The sequence below is a fragment of the Sinocyclocheilus anshuiensis genome, unplaced genomic scaffold, assembly GCF_001515605.1.
Source record: "Sinocyclocheilus anshuiensis isolate Anshui unplaced genomic scaffold, SAMN03320099.WGS_v1.1 scaffold1382, whole genome shotgun sequence".
Classification (NCBI taxonomy): Eukaryota; Metazoa; Chordata; class Actinopteri; order Cypriniformes; family Cyprinidae; genus Sinocyclocheilus; species Sinocyclocheilus anshuiensis.
The window spans coordinates 262,291-274,171 of record NW_015554207.1 but is presented as its reverse complement, the minus strand read 5'-3'; the positions used below and the strand labels follow the sequence as shown (position 1 = coordinate 274,171).

At 37.5% G+C, this 11,881-nt stretch overlaps 1 protein-coding gene and 1 pseudogene across 1 annotated transcript in view; both read left to right on the top strand.

Moving 5' to 3' along the window:
- Positions 1-6,769, top strand: part of plch1 (phospholipase C, eta 1) — a 78,496-nt gene extending 71,727 nt beyond the window's left edge. The window contains exons 21-24 of the mRNA XM_016463921.1: positions 979-1,038; positions 2,076-2,433; positions 4,089-4,253; positions 4,341-6,769. Of these exons, the coding sequence (XP_016319407.1) occupies positions 979-1,038; positions 2,076-2,433; positions 4,089-4,253; positions 4,341-6,412 (2,655 nt within the window). The 3' untranslated portion in view covers positions 6,413-6,769. The remainder of the gene's footprint in view (positions 1-978; positions 1,039-2,075; positions 2,434-4,088; positions 4,254-4,340) is intronic.
- A 2,067-nt stretch (positions 6,770-8,836) lies between these two features.
- LOC107671064 (extracellular calcium-sensing receptor-like) overlaps positions 8,837-11,881 on the top strand; it is a 16,114-nt pseudogene continuing 13,069 nt past the window's right edge.

Sequence of the window (11,881 nt, the reverse complement as noted above, 5' to 3'; positions counted from 1 at the left end):
TTACCGGGGAAACCTTGATCTCTACCACTCCAACAGCGCCTCCTGCTGGCAGAGAATGAGTTTGCATATACAGTATATGCCGCCTGGGAAACATTGGACAATGGTATAAATAAATTCAACTGTATAACAGTTTCACTGCAATTCATGTTATAATGTTAGAATTAAATAACAATAAAAATAATACATATGCACTTATCTGTTATAAAAAAAACAACAACAATAACGTTACCACTCTAATATGTCTTGCAATATCCGTGCGTGCAAAGGTCCTGCGCGATCCTCTTGTTCAATATTATCTGGGTCTGAATCCGGCTCAAATTGATATGGCAATATTGACACCATCCTTAACTAAACCGGAGCAGACGGAACTTGCTGCTTTGGCAAGGGGCGGGGCAGTACTGAAACACCGTCTAAGCTGTTCGCCAATCACAACGCACTGGGACAGCTAACCAATCACATCACATTTCGTTTTTCGAAAAGCGGGCCTTCATGAAACCCGTAACTAATCGAGCCGTTTGTGTCAGGATGGGGAGAAAGGTATTGTAATAATGTAAACTATGTTAAAAAAAAAATGTGTTTTTCGAACCACCAAGCATGAGAACATGTTCTAGAACACCCCCAATACAAATTCAAGACATTGTAAAAGAGCATAATAGGACCCCTTTAAATTCTACTGTCTATTTCTTCATGCATTTAGTAATTAGATCAGTTCCTATTCATTACTAAAGCAACATTTTCCAGGAACTGGGGTGTTTTGAATGAATTAAAAGGTGTTAACAAACTCAGCTGGTTAGCATAACAATCTGTAATGCAAGCTTTTGTTTCCATCCATTTCTACTGGTGTGACTAAACCTGTGACTGTGACATTTTTTCTCATTTCCATTTCAATACAGAAAAACAGATAAGCAAAAAAACTAAATAACTTTATTGATATTTTCCTCCATTGACATTTTAACCTCCAACCTTTTTACTTTCCAGTGGAGTCCTTTAGTCCTCAACCCAAGCTATACCATAATGCACTTGCTAGGAGCTAATAAGGTACCCTGGCTATGTAGTGTGCTGCATGGAACTGCATGAGCATCTTCTAATGTGCCAATGTGACATCCTGTTCTTGCTCAGTGAACACTAAGCTGTTGTAAATGTGCAGTTGTATGGACATGCCTTTTAAAGTTAATTTTGTCTGTTAGTTTTTGTTTTTTTAAGTAATTATGTTTGGGGCAGTTCTGTCCTCGGTTTTAAAGCTGGATTTGTTTCCTCTTGTAAAAAAAATATTGAATTTTGAAGGCTGGAAAGATGAAAGATGGTCGAATTAATCATTAATGCTTACAAATTAATATGCTGCCATCTGTTGAACTTAGTCAGTAATGCAGTGGTTTGTACAGGAGCAGAAATTCGGTATCTGCCTTGTTGCTGTAGTCCATACAAAGACTGTCATTGTGAGATTGTTGAAATTGACTGTTTGAAATGTGACATTGCATGTACGTTTTTGTCTGTGAGGACTGTTTGATTTAACAGCAACACCATTTAAAAAAAAAAAGAAGAAGATATGATTTTTTTTTTCTGAGATCACGTATGTAAATCTGTTTCATCATATAGAAGACATCCTGGGATTTTTAGAATATCATATGCCTTCCTCTTTCTAATCTTGATTTTACAGAAATAGAAAATGCATATATTATTTTTATTTTTTTAAAATAGGATCAACGTTTTAAAATGTAAATAATCATGAAATAATAATTATAGTCATTTTAAGAAATGTATTTTGTTCTACAAGAAAAAAATGTAAATCGTGTTACATATGTCTTTTTATTTGTAGACAAGACAATACAAAAACAAAAAAACTATCATCAGTGCAAAAAGTAAAATACAAAAAATAAGATAGATAGATAGATAGATAGATAGATAGATAGATGTAGGTTGGAAACACTCATTGTCGTGTATCACATTAGGAAGTAAAAATTATGCAGCATTAATAATTTTCATAATGTAACATTTTTTGCTTGGTCCCAGACGGTTAAATGGCTTAAATAAATATCGTATGCTGAATTCTCTCTCTATCCCTGTCTGTTTCCCAGGGTCGTCAGCTGCGAGGTTTTAGAAGCTTATTTAATAAAAGTTCCAAGTCCTCAGTGGACACACATATTGGAGTTCCACCTCGTAAACGATCCATAACTGACCACCTTCTTCGAAGGACTGCCAGTGCCCCTGCTAAGGGCCGCAAAAAGAGCAAGATGCCACTGGCTGAAGTTACAAGTGACAGAAAGCACAGCACTGGGGACTCTCAAACCACTTTTGTAGAGAGGAGAGCAGGGAACAGAAAAGCCCTCCAACACCATCCAGCATCCATGCCCCTGGATAAGCTCCTACATAGTCACCTCAGCCTGTCCACCCCAGATCGGGAGGGCCCTGATCCTGGAGCTGACACAATCATTGGTAAGTAATTCCCTTGACATCCCCTTATGAACTGTGTCTTAAAGGGATAGTTCACCCAAAAAGGAAAATTTGTTGTTTATCTGCTTACCCCCAGTGCATCCAAGATGTAGGTGACTTTGTTTCTTCAGTAGAACACAAACGAAGATTTTTAACTCAAACCGTTGCAGTCTGTCAGTCATATAATGGAAGTGAATGGGAATCACGGCTTTGAGAGTCAAAAAAACATACACAAACAAAACCAAATGAAACCCTGCGGCTCGTGACGATACATTGATGTGTAAAGACACGAAACAATCGGTCTGTGCAAGAAACTGAACAGTATTTATATAGTTTTTTACCTCTGATTCACCGCAATGTCCAAACTGTCCTGAGCGCATTCTCAACAGTCGGCGCGTGACGTGTCTTCTTATTCTTCTTGCTTTATGGCGGATCGCAGACTTATAAGTGCATTACCGCCACCTATCTCATAAAGCTCATTCTGATCTCTCAAATGGACCATTGACACTATCTACAATCTCAATTAGGAGTGTCAATGGTCCATTTGAGAGATAGGTGGCGGTAATGCACTTATAAGTCTGCGATCTGCTGTAAAGCAAGAAGCAGAAGAAGACGTGTCACGCGCCGGCTGTTGAGAACGGGCTCAGGACAGTTCGGACATTGCAGTGAATCAGAGGTAAAAAAAACTATATAAATACTGTTCAGTTTCTTGCACAGACCGATCATTTCATGCCTTTACACATCAATGTGTACAATCTACTGAAGAAACAAAGTCACCTACATCTTGGATGTCCTGGGGGTAAGCAGATAAACACAAATTTTAATTTTTGGGTGAACTATCCCTTTAATGAATCAGAATGAATGCTGTTACATCTCAAATCCAAATAACATTAACGCTGCTGTGTTTAACGCAGTTTCTTATCATAAACTGTTTTTTTTTTCCTCACAGTAGCTTCTGCTATACTCTCAGAGAAGAAATTATATGCACATTTTCATTATTTTTCTATTCACTTCTATTAATAATTAAATTTTTTATTTAACATTTTCACATGCTCTATATTGTTTTGCAGTCCTTATAAAGGGATAGTTCACGAAACATTTTAATTATGTCACCATTTACTCAGCCTTGTTCCAACCCCTGTATGACTTTCACTCATGTGCGGTACATAAAAAGATTATAAGACATTTTGAAAAAGTAAAATTAATTTTGGGTGAACTATCCCTTTAAGTATCTCTACTGGTCCCTTTGAAGTATTCAGACATGCAGGCTTTTCTTTCCTTAATACCTTAACTTGCCTTTGTCTTGTTCTGTCTTTACTGTTGTGCTTCTCTATAGTAGAAAACTGACTAGGAAAACCCCTAAAGGTAATCCACAAGCCATACTCGGGTTGACTCACCTAAAACATTCCAGTTTTAAGCCATTGTACCAATGTTTTGAAACAACTTTTGTTTTGTTTCATAAAAAAAAAAAAATCAACAAATACCTGGATGTTCCCCATGTCACAGCGCCATTATCAAATGTCCTTCTCACAGTTGTATTTGGTAGTACATTCCATTTGTCCTGTGTTTAGAGTGGTGTGTGTTGGATTTTGGTGTTTGAAGGTCAGTAATGGTGTTTTTTTTACTGACAATCATCTCCTGTAAAATGTCTTCCACAGATTCCTTCCTCAATGAGAAACCCAGATCTGTCTCAGTGGATCTCCTCTTTGAAACTTATGCCTTCAAAGAACATGATGTCCATGCCCTTTCAGCTGACCACATTCAAGACTGTAACATTGAGCCCAAAGATACAAAAGAAACCCCTTACCTGGTCATTGAGCACAGTAAGGAAAATCTGAATGATTCTCAACAAGAACACACAAGAGGTGGTCTCACCCAGACTGAAGCTGATCAATTATGTTCTTCCAAAGGGCCAGCAGACCACTTGACAGGTCCTACAGAGCAATGTAATGGTGGCAGTAGCTTACGGAGTGAAGGAAGTCATAGAGAATCATGCCAGTTGGAAGCCCCTAAAAAGAACATTCTAACACCCAAGGCAGCCACGTATTCCTCAACTTCCTCTTCTTCCTCATCTTCACGAACCAACACCAAATCACACTCTCCTAGAATGACTCTGCCAGATGAGAAGAGTCACGTGTCCCTCCAGGAAAGTGCTCTCTCTCGCCTTATTGACGCTGTCTCATTAGACAATGAGTATGACACCTGTGGGTCCATTTCTGTTCTGATTGGCCAATTTGAGCTCACTGATGAGCAGAGCTCCCTAATTCCATCCAACTCACAACCCATGAAATATTCTCTTCCTCCATTTGACCTTCTTTGTCTCAACAATGAGCTTTCCAGCACTCCACTAAAAGTTATCAAAAAATCTGTGTGCGCAACCTCAGAGCTAACCGAGAGACCTTCTAGTCCTAAAACGACTGAACCTGCAGTCTTTACCATCTTGGATGAGGAGGTGCTTTCTCCTGTATTTACAAACAGCCTTTGTCAAAACAACTTTCAAAATGACTTGGTTGGTTCTCCTGTGGTCAACCAGGGATCCTCGCCCATCAAGATGCCTTTAGAATGGTCTGCACATGGAAATCTAAAGCAAAGCTATAGCAGCCAATTCCATTCCACTGGTTCCTGCAGAAATGTTGAATTCGGAGGATACAGAGAAACCTCAATCAATAGCACAGCCTCAGACCGCTTCTTGCTGTGCCAAGACTTTACAAACAGCAGTCTGATGGAGGTGGAGATCAATGTAGACGAGGATCCCTTAGACAACACGCTGACCCCTTTGAGTCCTCTTCACGATTTCAAAAGTGTTCAAAGCTTAAACCAGACCTCCCCCTATCAAGTACAAAGACTTGAACCAAATCATCTCCACAAACTCTCATACAATCCCTCTCCTGCTCACTCATACTCCACGGACACATCACCCTTTCACAGACTCTACCAATCTCCACACCAAAGTCTGAACTCTAGCACCTACCTTAATAACAAATCCCAGCCAAGGAAGTTTAAATGTTATAATGATTCTGGGAGATTCACACTTGGTGATCACAGAATAGATACCACAGAAGGAAGGCACCAGGAGACAAGAGACCAGAACAGCTTGGTCAGCAGGGCAGAGCATTTAAACAAAAGCTCTTTGTCCTCAGAATGTCTTGCAAAGACTCAAGGCTGTCATAATTTGTTAAAGAGGGACTTGTACACACCTGTATCAGACTACAACATGATTACAGTTGAATCACAAGACTCTTTTTCCCAGCCATCTCCGCACAATCAGGCCTTTCCTGTACCTCCTCCTCAGATGTACAATGGACTCTCTCCAACTTCTTCCAAGTCCAAGAGCCTGGGAGACCTGACCTCTGAAGACATTTCATGTAACTTTCAGAGCAAGTACAAGTCAATCAGCCGAAGTTTTGTCACTCCTGCAATGAAAGACCAAAGACGCATGTGTGGGTTATCTGGTCGTCCGAAGTCCACTGATCCCTTAACTGAGCAGCTTCGCAAGCTTGTAACACTGGAACATGAAGACTATACGCATCCCCTCCCCTCTTGTTCTCAACCCATCCCGAAACCTCTTTCAGTGCTTCCTCTGGTTTCTCGGAGCTCAGCTGATGATCCTGAAGACCCTCCACCATTTCTGTCAAGACGACTGTCGTCCCGCAGTCAAAGTCGTGTACGTCATATAGCCAATCGTGCGCGTGAGAGACAGCAGGAGGCCTTCAAACACCACTCTGTTGAGGGTGCCATGGAAGTAGTACTCCGCAATAAACCAGTTTCCTCCCAAAATCCTCCACCGAACAGGCACTCTACAGGGTCTTATATCGCTGGTTACCTGGACCATCTGGGTCCTGAGGCCCGAGGCTTGCCTGAAGGAGCCTGCACCTCACTACGCTATGGATACGGAGATCGCTACTATAATGACGATTCTGTACTCCCTCCGGACTTCTCCAACTCATCAGAACCCGAGGTCTTCTTCCTACTTAGGCTTTGACCTTGCATCTCACCTGCTGCTTTTGACTGTGCATGTATTTCCTAGTAACAGTTGCAACTACTGTACATGTAGCAGGACACTTCCAGAACTGTGTACATATTCCATATAACACGGTCTCCTACTTGTGCTACTCCTGCTGTATTAAACGTATTATTTTATATACATGTGGTCCCTGTCATGCTTGGAAAAAAAAAATTGTTTAAAATGTGTGCTGTCTCAAGGTTTAAAAAAAGAAGTAAATAATTGAATTGGATATTTCTTGCAGACATTTTCTTTTTGTTGTTGTTGTCAGCTATTTGTTCTTTTTTAAACTATGTAGTACAACAAAGTCATGAAGGGGCTTCTCTTTTTATTCAGTCTTCCTGCATATCTTGTTATTTGTATGTCTGTGTAGTTTGTAAATTTATGCTCAGTCAAAGCACGATTGGTTTTCATTTAAATTTTAACTACTGTGTTTTTTTAGCATGTGAACTGTGAACATTTTCAGCATGACTATGCACAGACCTGTAGATGCTGTGCTCTGATTTTGCACAGAATAATTCTGTTGTATTGAATGCAATACAACACATTTACCTGCTTGCTCTGACTTGCTTGCTTTCTATTAGTCATGGATTTAAAGAAGTTTGAAACTCTTCTTCATATTCTAAAGCTGTATGGTTAAAGTTTTATTTTTATAATTGCTTTGATACAGAGAGCAAAAATAACATTTGTTAGACTTAATATTTACTTTTCTTTTTAAAGAGACAAAAAAAACAAAGATTTTTTTTCAACTCCTTTGTGCTTAAAGGCATCTAGTCCATTGTTCATTTTATTGTTGCTCATCCAAGATGAGTGTAAGTGTTTTCCTACCAATGCAATAAAATTATGAAATGTTTGCTATGAGGAAAAATATATTTTTGTGTGGTTTCTCTTATCTGCCTCTGTAATAACTGTATATCCAATTTAATTTTTTTTATTCTGCCTAATTTAATTCTCTATGTTTTGGCATTGCCCCACTGGCCTTGACATCTAGAGTCAAATGCCCATTCCTTTAAAGTGCCCCTATTATGCCTTTTCGAATATTACCTTTCATGCAGTGTGTCATGTAGCTGTATGTGAACATAAACTATCTGCAAAGTTGTGAAGCCAACAGTGCACGATAAATAAAGTTATTGTCTATCAAAAAAAAAAAAGAGTCGGCTCGCAATCGCCTAAACGAGTCGTCAGGAATTCAAATCTTATTCTGTTACGGCTCTACGTCACGAAGTAACACATTTGCATAATGTCTGCCCACGTTCTACGTTGCCAACTTGCCCGCCCACAAACTTTAACAAATTTCAGTGTGGTTAACATGCCGAGAAGACACTGTACACGCTGTGAGAGTAAATTTGTTTTATCACACCTTATAATTACCACAAACTTGTTAACACTTGTTAACACTTACCACTGAGAAACATCCTGCTCCAGTTGTGCTCTTGTCGATCAACCAGTTCAACCGTTTCATCATCAGACTCCGGCTCGAATTGGTAAGGTACAATCGATACCATCTTTTCTATGTATTGACAAGTCTCCAGGGCTGTCATTCCGTCATGGCAATGGGCGTTTCGTTTCTGACACGCGCTGTACGCGGTAGACCAATCCAGAGCCAATCTCTCTCCGGCTCTGGACCAATCACAAAGGACTGCACCATCTGACCAATCACAGCAGTGAGGGCTCACGGAAAGGAGGGGGTTAGAGAGACTGATTCTTTGAACTGCTTTGCATGAGTCAATTATTAATCATTTAGAAATGAGGTCAAATTAAATCAATTTTTTGAGAAAACTAACGTGTTTTTTTAACCTTGCATGCATGTAAACCTGTTTTAGGAGACTCATAAAACAATATTAGCAACCTTAAAAATGGCATAATAGGGGCACTTTAAGGCTGCAAAAAGTTGTAAACTAGGTTGCTGTATTCTATGATAGTGTTAGTCTCTGAGTAACAGCAAACACAAAAACAGTAAAAAAAAAAACTGGACTGTTTCATCAGGAAAACCCAGGTGAGTTTGTAATTAAAAATCAGTTTGTCAGAGGCTTTCATGCAGATGGGGCTTTGTTGTTTTAAGTCTGAAGATAACTGTATCACTGCCCCACGATTCTAAGAATACTGAATGTCCCTGTGCTGCTCTAACCGTGAGCTCATCAAAAATGATTGTGCAATTGTCTTTAATTCTGTAACTCAAGAGAAGCTGCAATTTGGTCCCATATGTTGTTTTCTCTGGCCCTTGTTTTTCTACTGCTCTTTTGGGACTGTGGTCAAAAGCAATATCTCTTCTTGCCCTACACTGATGCACAAGGGTGCGGGAAGAGCATATAACACCAAACTTTGTCAATGTCTGTACAAGTCCTATCGTTGCTCTCAATTTCTGTGTTGGTGCTGATACTGTGTGCAGTATGTGGGGCTGGGATGGGGTTTTCTGTGGTAGAAGAGACTCTGCAGGAAAAGTGTGTGAACTTGGACACGTCACAGAACTTAGACGGTCATGGTTTCTACCAGGATGGTGATGTGATTATCGGTGCTCTCATTAATGTCCTGACCTGAGCTTCACCAGAAAAGCTGAATTAGCGCCATGCTTAGAGTAAGTGATATGCCCTTTTTCATTCTCTTTCCTATCTCTCTCCACACCTGTCAAGTACATGGAGTCTGTGTATTGATGTGTTTGGTAGAATAATATTTTATAAATTGTAACAGTCACAGCTTGTTACATGATTTAATGTATTTCATTTTTAGTGCTTTGTTCATCCTGACCACTAGGGGACACTAATAGCATATCCTCATTTGTGAATAAAAGTAATAGAATGAGTGGTAGATTCAATGTAAGTTGCATCATGGCAGCTGCTGTTCTCAAGAGAGTCCTGGTTTGAGAAACATTGGTTTTGCTGCTCAACTGTGAGTTTGTTGCTTTATTTTTCATCTTTTGCTTTTGTGTAAAACTTGTGAGGTTTATTGTTTGGGGAAAGTCACTTATTTGAATGTTTTGTGGGTTGTATTTGTTTGGTGAGTTTGTTTGAAAGTTAATGAGTTGTTTTCTTTTGCAGATGACTTTATGTATCCTACCAACTTATGGTACTTTGTGGAGTGCAGAACTGTGGATCTTGGGTGCAGTTTTGCAACCGCCTAAGGATTTTTTCAAAGGGTTTCTGACCCTCTGTTCCATTTCGTCATTTCATCAGTTTACCCTTCAACAGATAAGACTTTATAACACTGACTGCTCTCCTTTACCAAATGTTTTTTTTTTAGCATCTTTGTTGGACATTTCATACACATATATTCCTACCTTTTATTTGGTCATTGCCTTTATCTGTTTTGAATGTTTTATGGTTTTTTAATGTTTATGCGATGGCAGTTTGTGTGTTTTGTATTTGTGTAGAAAGTCGATATATGTTGGGAAATGTGTTTTGTTATGGTTTTTTTTTGTGTGTATTTAGACCAGCCTCTGAACACTATCCCTTAGATTCTTGCAGAACTGATTCCCCCTCATCCTCATATAACAATACGAGTTTGAATAGCTGGAACGGTTATAAAATGTAAAATCATTCTCTGACATTTTCCCTGCAGATGTAGGATTTTTTGACATTTTATTTTTATTTTATTTGGGTTAATGTACACTATACCAGTCAAAAGTTTTTGAACAATAAGATTTTTAAGGTTTTTAAAGAATTCTCGTCTGCTCACCAAGCCTGCATTTATTTGATCCAAAATACAGTAAACGCAGTAATATTGTGAAATATTTTTGCTATTTAAAATAACTGCTTTCTATTTGAATATATTTTAAAGTGTAATTTATTCCTGTGATTTCAACGCTGATTTTTTCAGCATCATTACTCCGTTCTTCAGTGTCACATGATCCTTAAGACATCATTCTAATATTCTGATTTGCTGCCCCAAAAAATATATATTTATTATTATTATTGTGTTAAACAGCTGACTAGAATTTTTTCGGGTTTCTTTGAAGAAAAGTTCAGAAGAACAGCATTTATCTGAAATAGAAATCTTTTATAACATCATAAATGACTTTATCATCACTTTTGATCAATTTAAAGCATCCTTGCTAAATAAAAGTATTAATTTATATAATTAAAAAAATAATACTGACTCCAAGCTTTTGAATGGTATAGTATATAATGTTACAAAAGCTTTTTTATTTCAGATAAATGCTGATCTTTGGATCTTTCTATTCACCAAATAATCCTTAAAAAAAATACTCAACTGTTTTAAGTTGTTATTATTATTATTATTATTAATAATAATAATGTTTTTTTTTTAACAGCAAATCAGAATATTATAATGATTTTTGAAGGATCATGTGACACTGAAGAACGGATTAATGATGCTGAAAAAAATCAGCTTTGAAATCACAGGAATAAATTGCATTTTAAAATATATTCAAATAGAAAGCAGTTATTTTAAATGGTAAAAACATTTCACAATATTACTGATTTTGTGGTATTTAGGATCAAATAAATGGAGGCTTAGTGAGCAGAAGATAATTATTTAAAAAAACATTACTGTTCAAAAACTTTTGACTGGTAGTGTATTATAGCAGTAGCTTATGTCTAAGGTTAACAGGATTGTTAATGAATATTCTGTAACTCAGAAAAGTTTATTGGTGTGGTCAGGGCCGCATTAAGACCGCACTGGGCCCTGGGGCTATGACTTACTGCAGGGCCCCCCCATCACAGTAATGATATATATATATAGATAGGGTACAACGGGGCTAAAAGCCCACCTTAAGAAAAAATGTGCCATTCACTGCGCCTAAAATGTATAATTGCAGAAAAAATATATACGTTGTATTGAACATTAATGGAGCAACATATTTTGTGTGAAAATAAATCAAGTTGTTATTTTGTTTAAAAATCGTATAAATGTATGAGGTGGCAAGAGGGGTAAAAGCTCACCAGCATGGGGTAAAAGGCACACGGTATTTATACAAATACTTCAGCTAAAATAATGTTGTTGTTTTTTTTAAATAATGTCTGTTAACACTTGTTCAAAACAATCACTTTAGCAAAGTTTGTACTATTTTCTGCTTATTTTGAAAAATAAAAGTATTAATTTTTTTCCAATAAATATGCTGTCATTAAAATGTGTTAATATAAAAAAATATATTATAAAATACAGAAACAAAATCGTTTTAATAAGTAAAGATTCTGAAAGTATTGAAGGAGATCCAATAATTTAATATATATTTACAGTAGTAACAGCAAATTATATTTTATTATATGATATGATTAATATCATGTTTTTAAATATGATGGTTTCATTCTGAACATGGTGATTATCTCTAATATGGACACCCAACATGATATATGATATTTACCATCTGAATCTAACCATGTCATGTCAACAAATGGAAAAGTCAGCCATCTATTAATTATCATGTTAATTATTGTGCGCCTTTAGCCCCGACAGCAGGGGGCTAAAATACCATACTTTTACATATTCTTT